Here is a 21,358-nt window from a genome sequence, read left to right as displayed (position 1 = left end):
TAATTTTATTTTTTATTACTTGGTCGATTTTGAATTGAGCTATGCAATTTACTTTAGTTTGCTTTTGTTGGTTTATCACAATTTTAAACAAATATCTCATAATTTTGTTGTTACAGTTTTACTAGTATCTATTTTATTTTGTCGTTAATTAAATAAAAAATATATTTAAAAAAAAATGTTATTAAATCTAGTAAATTTCATGACCCGAATCACAGGTTGTGCAGATTAATTGGGGTTGATTAGGCATTGAATTTTATAATTTGTTTTCTATGAGGTTATTATGATCTTAAATAAACATTTCAACATTGAGTTAATACTCGATTTTAAAAACATATTATTTTATTATATAATAAAATAAAAAATAATTAAGAAATTATTAAGGTCAGTGTAGTTTTTGACCAAGATAGTGGGTTTATGATTATTTTTTTTAAAATCAAATTATATTTTTATTGATCATCCAAATTATTTTTAAATATTCTAAATTGATTAGATCATGATAATTTATTTATAATTTAATTTAAAATCAAGTAATAATTAGAGTAAAGAATTTAAATGTTCATTTGTTGGCTACCAAAAAGTTCTCCATAACTTGGGATTTTTCCTATTTAAGATTTTTTTATATGACCTGCGTCCCATGGAAAATTATGTAATTGTTGCTATAATATAAGGTATAAATTAGTAAAGTAAAATAATAACAGTAGTGGTGGTGTAATAATAAAAATAAAAAATAAAAATAAAATTGGCTCAAATTCTCTTGCAGTAATTGACTTACTCAGACACTAATTAAAACGATTTTTTTTAATTAGCATATTTTAATTATGTAATATTTTATAAACATGAAATTTAATAAATATTATTATTAAAGAACATGATATATTTAAACATCACACTTTTAAAATACAACAATTTAAAATATTATATTTTATAAACGTTTTCTAAACACAATAACTTAAATATCTGTTTTGAAAGTGCGAAATCAATTATAATGGAAGATATTTTTTTTATCCCATCAGTGAGAGCTAGCCGGCACCTGCAAAAAAGAAAAACTCAGCATAAAGAGTCGATAATTCTTCTTCCCTGCCTCTATTATTTTTAGATGGGTTCTATCAATAGCTTAGGGGGTTGTGACCAAGAGGAGCAACTAGCGAAAAGGAGGAGGTCGGCGTGCAGGAGCTGCTGAAGGAGATTCTGTCACGGCTTGGCCGGATCGGGTTTGGTTGAAGGTGGAGTTGGTTGTGGCTGTTGTTGCTGACCACGGTGAAGAGGGGAGGAGTTGTTGGCTGTCGGCTGGAGGATGGGAGCATTTTGTGTTGTTGGTGGTGAGGAGTTGCTTGCCGCGAGTGAAGGGAAGGGTTTGGTGTTGAAATGTGAGGCTATGTGTTTGCAAGAGATTTAGCAGAAGACAAAATGAAAAGGAAGTTGGGGTTCACGGGTATGGCCTCTAGTGATTATGGGGAAGGAGAATGAAAAATGGGAGGCTGATGTTCTTGTATCATTGTATGCTCAAAACTACAACGGAGACTTTATTTTTGGATAAAGACAAAAAAAATGGTGTGGGGGCTGTTGATTTCTCAATATGGTGGTTTTTGTTTTGGGCAATGATGAACAAGTGTTGGTCTCAACAAAAACTCATGCATGGTGGAGGAGTGGGAGATGGTTGAATCTTCTTGTTGAAAAAGAGTTGTTTATTATGTAGACATTTTATTAATTATCATGATTGTAAATCACGATAAAATTATAATTAATATCGCGATATTTATGCTAATTCCCAAATTTATATGCTATTTTGTATTTTATATGCTAACTCCCAAATTTATCCGATTAAAACACGCCATTAGGGCTTAGAGAGAGATCTCATCTCTCCCATTAGAATCAGGTCAACGCACACCCTCTCTCACCCTCTCTCTCTCTCTCTCTCTCTCGTTTATCTGATTGAAAGCAGGTCTTTCTTTCTATTTTAATTTTTTTTTGGGCTCCCTAGAAACATAATAGAATCAATCATCCACAAAACCCAAAACAACAACATTATTTGATGTGTATTTGTGAAGAAATTAATTCCAAGAGAAACTGATAAATCAGTTAATGGCATGTGCCGCTTCCGCTGCTGCTTCTGCTTGTGGGGTCTCCATGATTTTCAGTGAATTCGTCTCTTTCCTTCTTCCAGAAACACGTCAATAAAAAATGGGGAAGGGCCTGCCTTTCTTTTTACGCAAAAACAGCCGTCGTCGGTTAAAGAAGGCTGGTGGCCTGCAATCACCACCATCTGCTCCGCCTCCTCCACCGTTGAGATCACCGGAATTAATTGATGCTAATCACAGCAACAACAACAATAGTTTGGTGGTTGGGGCAGCGACGGGGCCTGGGAAGGGGAAGAAGAAGGCCGGGGGAGCAGCCAGGCTGTGGATGAGATTTGATAGGCTGGGGAATTCGGAGCTGGTGGAATGTGATAAAAGTGCCATCATCAAGCGCGTCTCTATTCCTGCTAGGGATTTGAGAATTCTTGGCCCCGTCTTCTCTCACTCTTCTAACATTCTTGGTAATTTCCTTCCTCTTCTTCTTTTTATTGTCCTTTTCTTCCTTTTTAGTGTTAGTTTTTTAATTTTTATTATTGTTTCCAGCCAGGGAGAGAGCCATGGTTGTCAACTTAGAGTTTATAAGGGCTATAGTGACTGCTGAAGAAATCCTGATTTTGGATCCTCTGTGCCAGGAGGTTCTTCCATTTGTGGATCAGCTAAGGCAACAACTTCCTCATAAGACCGCGGTTAACATCCAACAGGTCTCTCAGAATGCAGACACTCATGCTTCTACCGGGGGCCAATGGCTGCCTGTTCCAGAAGCTGCTGAAGGCTTGCAGTGTGAGCTTCCATTTGAGTTTCAAGTTCTGGAGATTGCTTTGGAGGTTGTCTGTACCTACTTGGACTCCAATGTGGCTGACCTGGAGAGAGATGCTTATCCCGTGCTGGATGAATTGGCCAGGAATGTTAGCACCAAGAATCTTGAACATGTTCGCAGTTTGAAAAGCAATCTCACCCGTCTGCTTGCTCGTGTACAGAAGGTAGGTAGTTTGCCAATACAGTGATCTAAATACTTGTCATGCTCAACAATCTCTCTTCACTCTTCAATAGTACAGCTGAGAAAGAAAGAAAAAACTAATTTGTCAAACAAAATAATACTGGTACTGATAATACTAACACGTACGGCTTTACTCTTAGCATTGAAAACTAATGTTTAAATTTGATTTTTCTTAGTTTTTAGATGCACTTATAGAAGATATAAGCTAGAACATATCTGAATGGAATCTCTTAACAATTTTTCCAGTAGACCCCCCCTCCTCTCAATAAATTTTAAATCTAGGTGTGCACACATGTAAGATAGATCAAGAAAGCATCTAGCATCTTCTTTGCCATCCCTTATGTACAATTCTTCCTTTTTCCCCCAATTTCAATATGAACTTGGAATCCAATTACTTGAACTTGATACAATGCCTCCGCTTATCTTTTTCCAGTATCATAGGAATAATAAATATTCTACTCAGCTGAATTATGCAATCTTGGAAATGCGTGGATAAAGAACAGGGGAGTTGGCATGTAGAAATTATTCATGCATTTTAAAGAACCTAACTTTACCGTACATTATTTGAACATCATTTCGCATGCACAATCTTCCTCTCTCCCTATATATGCTGGAATGTATGGAAACTTCATGCAAAAATCTTAATGAAGCTATTTACATTAATCATGTTATTGCTAGAAATTGTTGTGGGAAATGTTTTTTAACTCTTTAATGTTTGTAAATCTCTTGTAAATTTTGCGTGTCTTTTTTTTTCCCTCCATAATTCTTGAAACTTGAAACTGTCACTTACTTTGTGCGGTAAAATATTTTTTATACATGAAACCGACAGACTTCATCAAGAATGTTACAGTTGATGCTGAATCCTAATTTACTTTCTCTTATGTTCTCATCAAGGATTACTTATCTGTCTAATATCAGGTGAGGGATGAAATTGAACATCTATTAGATGACAATGAAGATATGGCAGATTTGTATTTGACAAGGAAGTGGATTCAGAATCAGCAATCTGAGGCCTTGGTGGGTTCTGCAGCTTCAAATAGCATAACCCTTGCTACACCACATCTCCCTCGACTTGGCTCTAACCGGAGTGCAAGTATGGTGACCAGCAGTGTTTTGGATGATGATGATGATGTAGAGGATTTGGAGATGTTGCTTGAGGCTTATTTTATGCAGCTAGATGGAACACGAAATAAAATATTGTCTGTGAGTATTGCCTCCTTGTCTACAACTTGACAAAATGTTAAGCAAATAATTGTCTTGATAAATGTCAGTTTTTACACTGGTCACCCTCTAAGGATGTTCTTGGTCCAAAAGCAAGCTTGTTGGTCTAAATTAAATAGGTCTTGACATTATGAGGGACATGTTTCGCCTCAATATTAAAAGTATTCTATTGTAATTTTCAGATTGCTAAATTGCTGATGGATGATATAATTTGAGAAGCTCATAGGGCTTTGAACTCTACGGAATTTTGTCTGGTCAGTTCTGATTGAACTGCAACCGGTGTCATACAAAAATCAATGTGCCAATCCCAATCAGGCAAGAATAACAATTAAAGGATTAATGACTCCCACTTAGGTTTCTGCTTGTATAATTGGTTGTCTTTTAATGGTGAAGATTTTTCAATGAGGGAATCATGAATGTGAGAAAGTGGCATAAAATGCTTTGCTATTCAATTGCATCCATGATTAGATTATTGGACTGCTCAATCCATTTATGGTGATTATTTAGCTTCACGTTCTTGAAGTTAACTGGGTTCTTGAATTTTCAGGTTCGTGAGTACATTGACGACACAGAAGACTATGTCAATATTCAGCTTGACAACCAGCGAAATGAACTCATCCAGCTCCAACTGATATTAACCATTGCGTCTTTTGCTATTGCAGTGGACACCCTGATAGCTGGGATGTTTGGTATGAACATTCCCTGTCGATTGTATAATATAAATGGGATATTTGGCTACTTTGTGGGAAGTTCTTCTACCGGATGTTTGTTTCTTTTCCTGCTTGTTCTAGGTTATGCCAGATGGAAGAAGCTACTTGGTTCATAAGTCTTTTAACTCTTTGCCAGTTGCAGATGTGTGTTTAATGAGGTAGATTCTCACAACTGGCTTATCTGTGAATCCCAGTACACTGTCTTACAAGTGCATTTGGAGAGGGCAACCTTACTGTATGAAATCACTGGTGATCTTCTTATGTCCATACCAAAGTACGCTACACGTCAGTTTCTTCTTCTCTTCCTCTTTTCTTTTTTCTTGGGGCCTGAAAAAATATGACTCTTGCATTCATGTAATGCTGAATTTTTTTATCCTTTTCATGGCAACCAAACAGAGGGCTGTAAAAGTTGTGTTTATGCTGCTATTATTTTTTCCTTGTGTATTATATCGTCGACTTGAGATTTTAGTCGTGAGATTGGCTGCAAGGATAAGTTATTTACATTTTAGTTTTAAAACCCGAGACAAATCTTGGATCATGGTATGTGAGGGCTGTACAAATTTTTTTTAGGGATCAAAAAGATGTTGATCGAAAAAATAAAAGGCGGTTTTATTTGGATTACTAAATCAGTTATTTTTTAATTATATTTTTTTAAAAAAAAAACCTAGATTCAAGTTGACCCGCTAGGCTTTTTACAAGGGACATTGATGTGAACTTCGTGTAAAAATCTTGTATTCAGTTCAGTCCCCCTTTTCCATTTTAATTATCACGATACCCCCTACACTTTTTTCTTTATTGATTTTTTTTCTTTGTTTATTTTAGAAAATTTTTCAATATGAAAACATAAGTGAAAGAATAAATAATTAAAAAATTGCTAGAAATTAGTTGAATTACGTGAAAATACATGTTTTTTTGAATTGGTTATTTGTACCCTAGATTTTTTAAAAAAAAAAAAAACAGGGATAAAAAATAGATAATGACAAAACAAGTTCGAGTTTTTAAAAGTACGGTTTATATTTTCTTTAATTGTTAACTTGAGTTTTAGGTGGATTTGGTATATGATGGTTTGCATGGCACCAAAGGATTCATATTGCTGCTTCCAACTAGTTTGGGATAAGGCTTTTTTTGTTGTAAGAGAAGAGAACACAGTAAAAATTCTTCCGATGTTTTTCTTTTTAACCTGCAGGAATTCTGAATTTTGATCTTCTTGCAGTCGGGACAACCATTGCATGCCTAAACAAAAAGCAGCACTAAAATTAATTTATAGCGCAGTGCATCTTTTCATGTAGTTACATTGAGTTGATTCAGCTTGTTTGAGTTTTATTTCTTGGCAGGCCTGGCTCCATGAGAGAAGAAAAGTAATCATCATAATTTTGTTTAATTGTTATTTTTTTAAAAAAAAATTGTCATGATTAATTTTTTTTTAATTTCAGTCTTTAAATATTTGATTGATTAATTACTGAGCTTTGTGATTTTTTCTAAATAAAGTGTTTTCAGTCTAATACCTCAAATTATATGTTTAAAAAGTTAACATGAGTGATTTCTTTTATTCTTTTATTATATTATTTTAATTTTATAGCCTTTGAGTTGATTCGGATTTTAAAAAATACAATAGCAAAAACATAAATTTACTGTTTTTGCTCTTGCGGTTTTTGACTGTGAATGGTTGTATACCCCGCAGTAAACACAAAAGTAGAATCAGAAGAAAAAACACAAGTAAAATTGACCTTTCTGTTTTTTTTTTTTTTTGGTTAGCACAAATGACAGCAGCAGACCATTTCACAAGACTAGAACATAAACTGGAATTTAACTTTGTGCTACTTGGGTGCAGGTTTACATCATTATGTTAGACGACAAGTTTCATAGTAGACTTAAAGTTTGAGCAGTGCCCTTGTTACTGTTTTTCTTTCTAGGAAGATGGAATGAATAAAGGGAGGAGGGGAAAGCATGCGAATTTCAGGGGGGAGGTTTCAGTTCAAATTGTGTTTGTAAGCCAGAGACATGGGGCTTGTTTTTCTGAGTTGGTGAAGGTTGGCAAATCAAAATAATAGTAAAATATTAATTTAAATTTTTTAAAAAAAAAATGAAAAGAACAGGTGAATTGCAAAGCCAAAAGATGTCGTGGAAAGGGATTGGAGAACATTTTGTTGTTATTTTTTTAGGTTTTAAATGATAACAAGCAGCACTATTATGGAAGTTCCTGCCATCCTGTCACAGTAGTTGTCGCATCAGCCACACTTTTGCCATTTGTCCAGGAGAGTTTTGCCTCTCCCTAGGTGAAAAGAGAAAGCTTAAAAAAGAAGAAGAGGAGAGGAAACACGTGGAGGATGCCCATTGCAGGAAGCAGACAGCATAAGGGACACAGGGCCCCACGCTTTCGAAGAGAAAAGGTGCCCACCCCAAGACCAGACCACGGGTGTTCCCTTCTTTCTTTGTCTCATCAATGGGTCCTTTCCAGTTAAGGAACTATTTGGTAAGAGCAATGATGCTGGGTGGTGTGTGCCTGTGTGGTTCAAGAACAAGCCTATCCCTGGGACCGAACCAAACAAGCCCTATCTCCTGCAACCTTTTTTCTTTTAGAGAGAATGAAAAACACAACGGCAGAATACAAATAACATTTACCGTTCGTTGGGAGTACTAGTACCGAGCAATCCATCTTATCTATGGATACAAAAGCTTGCTACCCTCCATCCTTCTTCTTTTTGTATGCTTTCTTCCTGCTCATCATACACAATCCATCCAGATAATCCGGGAGGGGGATGGGCCAATCCTCTTCTTCATGCTCGTGCAATAATGGCCATGAGATTTACAGGCCTGTTATCATTGGTAAAAACAGCGGTGATATTGATGGGGACGACGACTTGACCTTGAGTCTACCTGACGAGTGCCTGGGCAGTGTGTTTGGGAAGCTGGGTTGCCTTGACAGGAACTCTTGCTCTCTGGTTTGCAAGAGATGGAAATGTGTGGATTCGAAGTCAAGAAACCGCCTTGTCTTGCTTGCTCGTTCCGAGTTGTCTCCATGCCTGCCTTCCTTGCTCTCTCGCTTCAACACAGTCTCCGTTCTGTCTCTCAAGTGCTCCCGCAAGCTCTTCAGCATAGACGATGCTGCCCTCTCTCGCATTCCCGTCTTTTTCCCATTTCTCAAGAAGCTCAAACTCAAGGGCTGCATCCATATTTCTGACGATGGGCTGCATGCTTTCTCTCTCCACCATCCCCCTCTCCTCACAAAACTGTCCTTTGCATCCTGTGGTTTTGGTGCCAAAGGCCTCAACTCCCTTCTCTCTAATTGCCCTTCTCTCCAAGATCTCACCCTCAAGCGCCTAAGAAAGCTGGATGCCACTAGCAGCACCCCTGCATCGTCATTGTGGCCTGGAGCTTTGAATGTCGATGGTGGTGATGTTATTAATGATCATCATAACAATATTAATGCTGTTGTTGCTGGAGATGCCATCAAGAAGGAGAAGGATGTTCACAATTACTGCTACAAGAGGAGCCTGAGGCTGGAGCGGCTGTGCCTCAAAGATCTTCACAATGCTCGCCTTTTCATCCCTCTAATTCTCTCAGCTTCCGCTTCCATCAAAACCCTCATTGTTTGCAGGAGCTCCGGTAACTGGGACAGAGTTCTCGAGACTAGTCTCCATGGCAAAACCACTTCCATTTCTGAGATCCAGATGGAAAACGTCCAGATGGGCGATGCAGGCCTCTTGGCCATATCCTCTTCTTGCCCTGACCTCCAGCTTCTATACCTCAGCCGCACCACTGATTGTACTGACGATGGGTTATCCGCAATTGCAAATTCTTGCAGGAAGCTTAGGAAGCTACATATCGATGCATGGAGCAGGTTCGGAAGCAGGACTATTGGTGATGGGGGGGTGTTTTCCATAGCCAACAAATGTTCCCAACTGCAGGAGGTGGTGCTTATGGGCATTCCAATAGCTATCCCATCTCTGAACGCCCTGGCTTCCAACTGCCCCGGACTTGAGCGGATGGCCCTCTGTAACACCGATTCTGTTCAGGATTCGGAAATGGCATTTATTGCTGCCAAGTTCCTGGCCTTGAAGAAGCTATGCATCAAGAACTGCCCCAATGTCTCGAAGTCAGGGATCGAAGCTGTTGGGCGCGGTTGCCCCAATTTGGTGAAGTTGAAGGTGAAGAGGTGCAAAGGGGTCACTCCGGCAATGGTGTCCAGATTGAGGTTCCAGAGGAGTTCGTTGGTGGTATCATTGGATGCAGGATCAATGCTGTTTGATAGTGGAGGAATCTCATTATTATCATCAGCAGTAAATGAAGAAGAACAAGGAACCGCGACTGCAATGACGAACACCAATAGTACCAGGAGCGCAGCAGCAGCATCAACAACAACAGTAGCAGCAACTCATGTTATCTGCAGCAGCAGGGGTGCTCTCTTGCTCAGGTCTAAATTCGAAAGCGCTCTTCAACTTGGTAGGAGGAGGAGGCCAACTGAAGACAATGCTAGTTGATATTCGCCATCATCATCGATTCCAAGCTGCACCGCCACCATCACCTACTAATACTTGTTAGCTAGGTTTCCAATATAAAATTCTGCTAGCTAATGGCACATCATCAATATTGCTTCCTTGTTCTTGGTGTATTTTCGCTTCCCTTTCCTTTCCCTTCTCCGAGGAGTGACGTGTACCTCGGATTGCATCTTTCAGGTTTGCTAGTGTTGTTTTATTTTTCCCCTTCTGATTCTTTTATTCGAGAGTTTGCTGATATATTTATGCAATTTTCTGTTTTGTGGTGTTACATGAATCTTCCAAAAGGAGAGGATTTTCTTTGAAGATAGAGTTTCCATGGAGGGAAACGTGAAACAAACAGTCTGAGAAACTACGGTAATTAATTTGAGAAGGCAAGGAAGGTGGCAGCAAAGACACCATGATTGCAAATAATCCTTAGGAATAATCAAATTAGGAGTGTGATTTCTTCATTTACTAGAGATTTATCTTTCAGAAGTTGAAAAATAAAACAATAAACACATTCTTGGCAGCATCTAGCCAAATTATCCTTTTTTAGGCAACATATATATCGGATAAAATTTATTTCAAGTTAATTTTGCATGCAAGGGAAGAAGGCGCTGGCACGAAATTTGTTAGTTGTGAAATGGAAAAATGTTGTATATGTTTCATAGAATGAATTGAAAAAAAAAAACATTAACTGATAAATTATATAAATAATAATAATAATTATGAATGCTAATTAAATACTAGGATAAAAAAATTAAAAATTAAAAAAATATATATATTCTTATTGAATTCATGTGCTTTATTATACTCGGATAATTTATTAAATAGCAATGTAAATGGGGATCTATTTTGGTTTTTTTTTAAAAAAAAAAAAAAAAAGCTTTTGTGGGCCAAAGAGGCAAGGCATATCTATCACGGGTAGCCTCTAAAGATGAAAGCTTAGGCCTGGGACTAGGCTCGTGTGCTGAGGACTGGTCAGTTATGTGAATGGATAATGTACCATTAGCTCACCTAGGTTAAGAAAATGAAAACAATTATATATGCATCTTCTGGTAAAAAAAAATATTCCAGCCATCTCAAGTAGCCGAAAAATCAAGGCTAATTTTAGTACCTTTAAAATTCAATTTTTAAATTGTTTTTTTACGTGAAAACACCATCTAAAACGTCTTAGGAATCTTAATAAGCATATTCTCAATCTCGAACACACCCTCTAATCACTTTAAAAATAAAAAAAATCAAATTAAATAGATAAAAAACCACATTATAGGCCCTGGTGTGCAATCGTTTTGGAATGTTTGAAGGGTAATATTATATCCATTAAACTACCATCTATAAAATGAAACTATTACCATCAATTTTATTTTTTTTATGGTAGAATGTGGCTCTCTCCTCTCTTTTTTTTGCGACTCTCTCTCTTTCTTAATATTCAGGGATTGGAATGTGAAAGAAATTAAGTTTAGGGTCAAAATATAATAACCTAAAACAACAAGGACCACATCTAGTTTAGCAAAAACTTCATGGATCAAAATAAAAATTTCCATACCTTCTGAAAGTAAAAATAAAACGGAATCTTCTTTTTTTCTTTTGTTTGTTTTTTTCCATGTTGTTTGAGTTTTTTAAACTATAATATAAAATTCTATTCGGTAAAATCGATCTATAATTAAATGTTATAATATTTTATGACACCTCAAATGCAAGAGAGTATGCAAATCAAAACAATTCCTAAAATGTAAAATTATGCCAACATAACATGAAAGGGTGAAATTGAAAATAAATAAAGTTCAGTAACTTTAGTTCCAAGTATGAAAAAAGAGTGGACTGCTATGGATTGTATAGTGTAATCCATACTGACATTGATCTTTACAGTATAACCCTAACCTTTTTTAGTTATAGAAACTAGTCTTTATGATCAAGTTACGCTACATGTAAGATTTCAAGTTAATCTTTAACATAAAAAAAAAAAAAATGTTATCTTATAAATATTTTTTCGAGTATTATAATTTTTTTAATTAAAAAATAGAAAAATATTGCTTACGCATAATAGAATAAACTTAGAAAGTGTAGGTGTAATAAATCTGTTTTTGAATATCATGATTTTTTTAATTGAGAAATTGAAAGATGTTGTTTACACTTAATAAAATATATATGAACTAATAAATTAAAGAAGATTGTTAATGTTAATTAAATATCAAAGTGAAAAACTAATTTTCCTAGTAAAAATAAAAAATAGATGCATGACACTTGGATGTTAAGAATAAATTATTTTCATTTTCATAAATGAATCATGTAAATATAATCTGTGTATGTAAAGTATATATATAAAAAAAAGTTAAAAGGAAAATTACAGTCATTTCTTTTAAATTTTTTAAAAAGTAATCAAAAAATTAATTATTATTTTAAAAAAAGTGAACTACACAATTTAAAAAAAATAGCGATGATATTAGTTAAAAATAAACTAAAAAGAAAAGAGAGGCAATGTTAATTAAAATTTAAATAAAAATAATAATCAAAGTACAAAAACAAGGTGAGGTGTTGTAAGTCTGGCAAGCCTAACCTAGCACCTGGTCCACAAAGAAAAGACATGTGCGTGGGCCTTAATTATTTTTTTAAAATTAATGGGGCGGATGATGCATCGTTCCCTTTATTCTTTGCAAAAAAATAGACAATACTTTGTCTATAATTGCCCACAATCTAACCATTATGATGGCTGGAAAAACAAAGTTTTTGTATTTTCAATTTAAAAACTTATTTTTCAATCAATTTTTGACCCAAGCACTTAGGGAACACCCTTTGAGCCTTGTTTAACCAATCCATAACCTTCAAGAACTCAAAAAATCATCTCAAAACCCAAAATCTTTTAGAATTTATATTTTTTTTAGGTGTTTTCAAGGTAACAAAACACTTAATCTTAACTTTCCTCGTCATATGAAACAATTTGACATAAAAATTAACTACTTTAGAGGCCGAAAACATTGCCAATGATGATTTTCTCTTTTTATGTCAAAATCTAGTTACTCTCCATCTCTCCTCCACTTGTAATGGCCTTGCGAGTTGCGATGCCACCCAAGTCCTGACGTAAATTTTATAAATTACAAGTAGAACTAATAGATACTATAAAAAAAGATGAAAAAAAAATTAGGGTGAAAACACTATTTATATAAACAGTCAACCACATAAAAAAAATCATTCTCATGTGCTTCTTTTTTTTTTCATTTAACAATCATGGTTCATTTTCGTAAAATTAACACTCGATAACCAATGAAATGATATTTAGAATTATAAACATGTAAGACAATATAAGATAAGAGGAATATTAAAAAAAACAATAAAAATACAACATGGGATAAAAACACAATTCACTAAAGGTTGCAATTACCCACAATGTTTTTTTTTCCCTTTAATTTTCTTGTCACTTGTTTTTTTTTTTTTTTTTTTAATTTAATTATTTTATATTAAGTTGACTTGGTATTATGTTTGATGTTTTGTTGCGGTTGATTTTACATGGGACTCACATGATGTTAATAATAAATCCTGACATTGAGTTAATACTTAATTTAACAAAAATAAAATATGTTTTTATTCGATTTAAATCAATTAAAAATTTAAAAATCTAATTTCAAACTGAAACAAATATTCAACTTTTTTTTAATAAATAATTTTTTAATCTTAATTTTGCGATTTAATTTTTGATTAAAATCAATATATTTTTTATCATTTATCAACACATATAATTTTTTATTTATTTAATTAAAGACATTCATAATTTTTTCAGTTTGTAATGAATTTTTTTATGATAAAAATAGGATCACAACGCTTAGGTTTTTTATTTTTATTATGTTTTTTTATTTTTACGTTGAGAAAAAAAAAAAAAAGGCTCCATCCAGAAACTAGTACAAAACAAATTAAGTTATGGATAAACCTAATTTTCCTCCCGTACACGAGTTCTTTCCAAAATTTTGTTCCTTGTCAATTATTTATTTGATGTTCCCCTCGTTTATCAACAAAGTCCTCGTGTCAGCTTTCACAAGCAGATCTAATAGAAAATATTATTTTATTGTGTTAACCTAGAATTTTCGTCAAAACTATTTGAATATATATATATATATATATAATTCATCAATTAACTCTCTAAAAACATTTCTCATATAATTTATAATTTCAATATTTATACTGCAAAATAAATTCAGTTAAAATATTTAAAAAGGTTTGATGAATAAAATATAGTTAATTAAAATAAGAAAAACACAATTGACATGCTAACTATATATTAATTTTCTTTTATTTAGTTGCATCAGGTTTTTTTCTATAGTTGGTGTTTTTTATATTTAAAAAAATATTAAAATAATTTTTTTAAAAGTTATTTTTTATATCAGCATATCAATTAAAAAATATTTTTAAATAATTATTTTTTAAAAAATAATAAAATGTAGATTACACTAAAATCCCAAATGCCTTTAAATATGTGACTCTTATGTGGTGATATAATTTAAAAAATTAAATATACATAAAAATATTTAAAAATAAAAATTAAATACATATAAAATAATTAAAAACACAATCACTATTTAAAAAATACTAAATACAAAAATAAAAAATCAGTAATAAAAGATATTAATTTAAATATAAATTTAAAAATTATTTAAAAAATTACATGTTAAAAAGCATGATTTTTTTTTAAAGAATCGAAATAAAAAAATAAAAAAAGAAAGACAACTGAAAAACAAAACAAAAATCAAAATGAAAAGTTAATATCGGTCATAGTGATGGGAAGGTTCCAGGAAGGACGACGCCAAAAACGATTTTTTTCCCTCAGAACCAGGACGGTGGAGCCCAACCGCTAAAGTTGTCAAACCTCTTTCTATCATAAAAAATTAAATAATCAGAACATTGAATATTCTACTCTTGATATTTTTTTTATAATAGAACACCATTAAAATCTGACTTAGCCTTACAGGTTAATTTAAAATTTAATCGATTTAAAGTTAGAATTGGTACCTAGTTAATAATAATAATAAAAAAAAAATTTAATGCGACCTAATTAACCTGGTGATCCAATTAAAAATTTGGTTATAATACGTTGATTTTTTTTTTAAACTAAAATAACATAGTTTTGATTAAAAAAAATTAGCCCTGGCAATCTGGTCAAAATCCAAAACCCGAGTCTTAGACCGAGCCAGATTTAAAAACTATACCAACATCTATAATTATTATATAATTTTAAAATTCAATCAAGAGTTGGTTCACGAGTTACGGGTTGTATTAATTCAATTTAACATAAAAATAAAAATAATATTTTTTATGATTTAAAAATCTAAGTTAGATGTCAATTATAGACAAGACCCAAGTTACAAGTAGATTGATAATTAATCTAGATCAATATTATTATTATTATTATTATTATTATTATTATTATTTTAACATCTAATTTAGATATCAATTCCTAGACAATACTTGACTTACAAGTGGATTGATAATTAATCTATATCAATATAACAATAAAAAAAAATAATTATTATAATTTTAAAACTCAAACTGGGAGTCGTTCGAGACAAAAATTCAAGTCAATCTTAATTTTATAACTAGAATTATTATAATATAATTAATTTCAAGTATACTAAAAGAGTTAATATCTATTATTTTTTAAAATATATAAATTTAACAACAATATATATATCAATAATAATTTTTATATTTTACTCTTGTTTATCATAATAAAAAATAATATAAAAATAATTATGTTCTTATATATAATTACCATACATAATTTTATCATAGCTTCTTTTGTTTATGCCGTCAACATGAAGATAAAGTAACCAAACAATACCTAAAACATAAAAATATATGTTTTTTTGTTTTTTGTTTTTAACCACATCTCAAATGACACCCGTAGACGAGAACTGTTTTGTCGTTGCTGTGGCTGGATGAATAGAAAGTGAGAAAAGTCCACTCCGAAACCGCGTGCGCCCCGCCGTCCCTCGCATCAATTTATTTACCAAGGGTGGGTGGAGCTCGGGGGTACCAATTCAGATACAACATAGTTTGAGGATTAAGATGTAAATAGGCAAAGAAGGTGTGAATGAGAGGAAAAGTGTGTGGAGATGGTTCATTAGCTGTCTTTCTTTGACTGACTGATGATGGTGTTACATGTGTATGCTCTCTGACGAGGAGTCTTGACTCTTGCCTCTCTCTCTCTCTCTCTCGCTCTAATTTGTAAATTAATAATAATAATATTATTGATGAGAGAGGAGAAAATGTTAAAATTAGTTGAGTTTGAGCTTGTTTGACGGCCGCGTAATTGAAGAGAGAAACAGAGGTGTTTTCATTTGGTAAACGCAACGCAAGCTCCTCCCTTTCCTGCCTCGCAGAAGACCAAAAAACAAGAACACGAGGAGATGATCATACCTGTCTTTTCTTCCTTCTTTTAATCTCTCAGAGCTGACCCGGAGATTAGCAAACAGTCGCTGCGTCCAAGTCATCATCGCAATTTCATGTATCCAGACAACAACCCCAGCACCAGAACCAGCCTGGTATTAGATTAGATTTGGTTGGTTGGACAAGAATTTCAGCCCCAATCACTCCCTTTTCTTTGATTTGATTTGATTTTACTACATATACATATACGCGCGCAGTATCTGTATCTATCAAGAAACGCTAATATTAGGAAGAGGAGGGGGAGGAGGACCATATCATCAGTTTTGAGATAGATAGATTGAAAGGCAGAGGCACAGACAAGTATAAGTACGATGAGTAGAGAATCAGTTGCCGCAGCAGGTGCTTCTCAGTCTCACACCTCCACCTCCGTCTTTCACAAGTTAAAGGTATCATCTAGCTTGAAACTCTCCCTCGTATGTATTTTTTTTTTAATCCCAGATGCTGCACCCTCTTCTTTTATCACTCTTGTCTTTCTTGTAACCATCTTGGATTTGATTTATTTATTATTAACTCAACGAATCTAACTATTTATGATGGATGATATGGATCGAGTTCCTTCCAAAAAGCTTCTTTCTTTCTTTTCTTTCCTTTTTCTTAAAAGAATATCTCTTATCAGCTGTTTACATATGATCACAAATCCACAATGAATATTATTCAGCTTCTGTGATGGGATGGGATGGGATGGGATTGGATGGAATGGGGAAAAAGAAACATTTTGACCCGTCAATTGATTGATTGCAGTGTGGTGCCTGTCTCAGTTCTTCATCTTCTTCAGACTGTTCTGGTAAAGGCAAAAGTAAATCTTCCACTAAGAAATTGTCCCATGGCTTCCACTTGGTCGAGGGCAAGTCTGGTCATGACATGGAGGACTACCACGTTGCTGAATACAGGAAAAAGAAGAATCACGAGCTTGGTTTATTTGCCATCTTCGATGGTCATCTTGGCGATCGTGTCCCTAGTTATTTGAAAGATAATCTTTTCAACAACATACTTGACGAGGTCCTTCCTTCCATCCTATCTCTGTTGTTGTTGTTGTTATTGTTTTTGTTGTTATGATTCCTCTCACTCTCTTATTTGCCTGTGAATTGTGATGATGCTTGCAGCCCAATTTCTGGAAAGATCCCACCATTGCTATTAAGAATGCTTATCGCTCCACTGATAATTTTATTTTGGAGAACGCATTGCAATTAGGACCTGGTGGCTCCACCGCTGTCACTGCAATTTTTATCGACGGCAAAGACCTATGGATTGCAAATGTTGGTGACTCTAGAGCTGTTGTTTGTGAAGGCGGCTGTGCTAATCAACTTACAGTGGACCATGAACCACACACTGAAAGAAAAAAGATTGAGAAGAAGGGTGGCTTTGTCACAGCCCTTCCTGGTAACATATCACCGTTTTTAATCACTTTCAAGACTCTTTTTTTCTTTTGGTGGAACATTTTTCCGACTGTGTTTGCTATTATAATGCACATAATTCATTGGGCTGTTATTTCCGTTGTATAAACTTAGTGCACCACTCTAATCTCATTACAAGATGGCTTGGTTGCAGTTATTCTTCTTACTGAATAAACTAATAATTTCTCCAGGTGATGTACCTAGAGTCAATGGTCAACTTGCAGTTGCACGAGCTTTTGGGGATCATAGCCTTAAAGCGCATTTAAGTTCAGAGCCTGATGTGAGACATGTACCTATTGAATCAAATATGGACTTTTTTATCTTAGCAAGCGATGGATTGTGGAAGGTCAGTCATTATAATTATCTATAACTTCTAGTTTTTGAATTTGTGCATCATCATGCAATCTATTCCATGGTGTTTGTTTTTTTGTTTTGTTTTTCCAACCATGTATGAAATGATCCTACTTATCGTGACACTTGTTGCATTGTTGACACCAGACTACATTTAGTTGGTGACGGACCTAGGAACTTAAGACTGTTGGTGTGTTAACCCAAAATATTATCTTCTATCAGCAGATGAATTAAATTTATGTGATTGACATGGAAATTAATTGATTTATAGGAAGGATTAGCTGACAAAAGGACAGGTTGAATAAGTAAACAGAAAAAAATGATGAGGTACTTAGTGGAATTATGGAATCTGGGATCTTAGATGATATTCAATTTAGTAAATCCATTTTCAGAGTATGCATCCTTGTGATATCACCTGGATATACTTATTTAAGAACAGTTGACAATTTTAAGAAACTTATCATGTCTCCTGGCCATTTCAGCATGTTTTTGGAATTTCTTCCAACATGTTAAGGGGTGGGATTGATTTTAATTTGTAGTTAGGTTGCTTTGATTATAGTATGTCAAATTTCCAAGGAGGATTTGATTATCTTTATCGATGTTGATTGATAGATTGAGGTTTAAAAATTTAGATTACAGAAGAAACTAGTTGGTAAAAAAGAAAAAAAACAAGAGATTTAATAGCTTAGAGAAGGGGGCAGTTAAAACTACTCGGGCAATTTACATTTTGGAGGCGATCTTTGATGGATTTGAGTTTACTCTGCAGTGGAAATGACATAATTTTCCAGAAAATTTGAATAAAGAGAACTTGTTTTGGGCCCAGGATGGATCAGATGCTTGTCCCACCCTTTACTGTTTCCTAATTAATTCTCACTTCTTATATAATCAGATCATGCATATTACTTAGGAGTTTGAGATGGTTGAGTTTCCAATTATTTTTTGATAAGTAGCTCTCCTAGCCCAGCATGAACGTAACTGACATGGTAGTGATAACAGGAACACTGTTTAGCAGACAGGAAGCCTTGAGCTAGGTAAAGTTATTTGGGGAATTTAACCAAGAACTATACTTTGCCAATATGGGAGCGATTCTTGGTGAGCATTGTTAAAAATGTCCATGTAATGGTGTTGGTGTTTTAGCTTGGTAACTTAACAAAAGAACTCTCAAAAGTTCTTGCTTTCCTTTCTTTTCCCACATTCCTTTCTCGTCCTTTAAGCTCGAATTACTCTCTCTGGTCAAATAATTGACGTTTCAAACCGTAATTTGGTTTTAAGACATTTGTTACAAGAAACAAATAAAAAGATTTGAGGTTTGAGTGATGTAGGATTAAACAAATAATCTGGAAAAGATGGGACTTCAGTTGGGTCACACCTAGAACCCTTTCAAATGACATGGCTCACCATAGAATTTGAATATCGAAAACTGATAACTGCTGCATCACACGTTAGAAAATATTGGTGTATTTACCAGCAATTGTCACTTCTATCTTTTCACGCACCTGCAGAAAATAATATGTGCAACAATGTTCAATAGGCTTTCATCTTTATTGAGTATTTGAAGTCATTCCTTGCTTCATATTTGCTGTCTACAGTTGTATGTAAATATGACATGTGTTGGTTATTAAGTTTATGCATTAAGCACGAACTAGAGTCCTTGAAAACAAATGTACCCTTCTGCTGAAATTCTTCCGTCCCTGATCTCCCAGTTCTTAACTGACATAAGAGCTTAGCATGTATTACAAGAAACAAATGGAAATTCACATATGGTACTCAAAGTTGCAGAAAATGGCCTTTCCATATTTTCTACAAGCTAGTACTAGGATCTTAAAGATTTAAGCCTAGAGATTACATGCTGGCGAGGAGGTAGGCTTAGGCAAAAAAATGGTCATGTCAATAAAATCAACATTTTGGGCTAGAATGGACTTGAATCCACATGTTGGTAGCTTTGTAAAAAAATCTGCCTCCTTGGATATTAAGTTGTAGTTAGCAAGTCTAAAAATTTGCTCCGAGGTGTAGAGTTTCATGTTTTGTCATTTTACTTGTTGGTTTTCTACCCGAGGTGCTTAATTTTCTATTGCAGGCTTTTAATATTTGAAAAGTACTTCACTTGTCAATGTTTTCTTGTCTTTTACTTGTATGTTTCATCTATATATACATGTCACAACCCGAGAATGGCATAGAGAATTGTTGAGTTAATGAAAATCAAGTTAAGCTTGACACCTTGTTTTTAGTGCTTTATCTCTTTGGTGGATTCCATTGAGACATGAGCTATCTTAAACTCTAATCTCTAAGGTGGTGATTTTTCTGTATCTTTAAATTTTGAGAGTTCAAGTCCTTGTTCATTCCCCTTAAGAGTTGTGATTTTCTATAGAGTAGTGATTTTTGTATCTCTAAAGGGTTGAACATACAAATATCCAGAATTCCCATTGAAATTCCATCCCCCTTTTCTGGTATCATTAACTATGATCAAGGAGAACATGATCATAGTAATTGGTGTGCTCGTAACTTCCTTAACAATTACACAGCAGCAGGACCCAGGCTAAACTCCACAACTGAAAGTAAAAAGGCCAAGTTGTCTACATGCCAAGCTCAACCTCTACATCCTTGGCTTGTCATGAATATGAGTTGAGCATGAGCTTTGCTAAAATTAGACGAGTCAAGCTGGATCACATCGAAGCCCTATTCATTTCCAAATCCACACAAAATTGACACTGACAGTCAAGGAGCACAATGCATCAATTTGTCCTAAGATAATATTCAATCTGTATAGAATTGCTAGGCTGAAACTTCTGAACTAAGTTCGCTGTTGGTGCACTAGCATAAGAAAGTTGCAGTTCTTTCTGTCATTGGAGTTTGGAAGCATGAGCTGAACCATTGAATCACATATGTTTACTTCGTTGATTTTTGTTAGAGGCCTGAATTGCAAATGAAACTGTACATGATACCGAATTCTCTTCGTTGAGCACACATGATACTGAATCACTTCTGCAGGTCATGAAGAATCAGGAGGCAGTCGATTTAGTGAAACCAATTAAAGATCCAAAAGCAGCAGCTAAGCGCTTGACATCTGAGGCACTGGCCAGAAAGAGTAAAGATGATATATCATGTATTGTGATCCGCTTTGGATGATGCCAGTGAGAAAGCACATCGGCACCACCAAGCTCCGCTTGCTGTGTTGACGTTATCCCTTTAAAATGGCCAGCTGATGGGGTCTGTCCGTTTGAAGCCTTTGTGTTGTAGTTGTTTTGCTTTCAAAGATAATCATGTTAAAGAATGGAAGTAGAGGTGGAAGTGTGATGCATTTTTTGTTTGAACCATGAAAGAGATTTTCCTCGTTAATCCATGAACCGCCTCCCTATACAGGGCTGGGAGTAGTCTGTAGAGATTATTGAGCCATTAATGGGGTTAGTTATTTCGCTGGACAGATGATAGATAGAAAACAAAAAGGTTAATTCTGTGTATAGAGGTTGTGGACATAAATAAATAGAGACGAACTCGATTTTCATGTATTGTACGTGTTATAGTGGTTGTGGTTGCCAAGGTGCTAATGAAAGTGTAGGTTTTTCATTGGAGCTCAGTTTATTTTGGGTTGCTAGTGGAATTATATGTTTTTTTCTGAGTTGAAAAAATAGAAGCTTTGGTTGTGGGGGTGATTTGATCTTTTCTAGATGTCCATTAATTATTAAAATTTTTTTTG

General features: G+C 34.3%; 3 protein-coding genes across 6 annotated transcripts; all 3 read left to right on the top strand.

Annotated features, from left to right (window-relative positions):
• The first annotated feature begins 987 nt into the window (after nt 1–987).
• LOC118053410 (magnesium transporter MRS2-4) lies at nt 988–5,478 on the top strand. Of its 2 annotated transcripts, XR_004688365.2 has the most exons (5): nt 988–2,536; nt 2,619–3,055; nt 3,991–4,275; nt 4,476–4,608; nt 4,841–5,069. XR_004688365.2 is itself a non-coding variant. In XM_035064661.2 (4 exons), the coding sequence occupies exons 1-4, from the start codon at nt 2,182–2,184 to the stop codon at nt 5,117–5,119; spliced, it is 1,356 nt and encodes a 451-aa protein (XP_034920552.1). In that variant the 5' UTR covers nt 990–2,181; the 3' UTR covers nt 5,120–5,478. The 2 variants fall into 2 exon arrangements, 1 of the variants encoding a protein (XP_034920552.1); XM_035064661.2 differs by lacking the exon at nt 4,476–4,608 and having other exon boundaries at nt 990–2,536; nt 4,841–5,478.
• A 1,596-nt stretch (nt 5,479–7,074) lies between these two features.
• On the top strand, nt 7,075–9,841 carry LOC118053435 (F-box protein SKIP2). 2 transcript variants are annotated; one of them, XR_012170108.1, is made up of 2 exons: nt 7,075–9,679; nt 9,788–9,841. XR_012170108.1 is itself a non-coding variant. In XM_073409812.1 (1 exon), the coding sequence occupies exon 1, from the start codon at nt 7,763–7,765 to the stop codon at nt 9,482–9,484; it is 1,722 nt and encodes a 573-aa protein (XP_073265913.1). In that variant the 5' UTR covers nt 7,075–7,762; the 3' UTR covers nt 9,485–9,770. The 2 variants fall into 2 exon arrangements, 1 of the variants encoding a protein (XP_073265913.1); XM_073409812.1 differs by lacking the exon at nt 9,788–9,841 and having other exon boundaries at nt 7,075–9,770.
• Nucleotides 9,842–15,677: 5,836 nt separating this feature from the next.
• LOC118053434 (probable protein phosphatase 2C 44) lies at nt 15,678–21,238 on the top strand. Of its 2 annotated transcripts, none has more exons than XM_035064690.2 (5): nt 15,678–16,305; nt 16,661–16,918; nt 17,023–17,299; nt 17,505–17,659; nt 18,661–20,646. In XM_035064690.2, exons 1-5 carry the CDS (start codon nt 16,231–16,233, stop codon nt 18,688–18,690), a joined length of 795 nt encoding a protein of 264 aa, XP_034920581.1. In that variant the 5' UTR covers nt 15,678–16,230; the 3' UTR covers nt 18,691–20,646. The 2 variants fall into 2 exon arrangements, with proteins under 2 accessions (XP_034920581.1, XP_034920580.1); XM_035064689.2 differs by lacking the exon at nt 18,661–20,646 and adding an exon at nt 20,653–21,238 and having other exon boundaries at nt 15,684–16,305.
• Nucleotides 21,239–21,358: the final 120 nt, after the last annotated feature.

Source organism: Populus alba, chromosome 6, assembly GCF_005239225.2.
Source record: "Populus alba chromosome 6, ASM523922v2, whole genome shotgun sequence".
In the NCBI taxonomy this organism is placed as follows: domain Eukaryota; kingdom Viridiplantae; phylum Streptophyta; class Magnoliopsida; order Malpighiales; family Salicaceae; genus Populus; species Populus alba.
The sequence above is the reverse complement of the archived record's forward strand: the minus strand, read 5'-3'. Positions and strand labels throughout refer to the sequence as shown.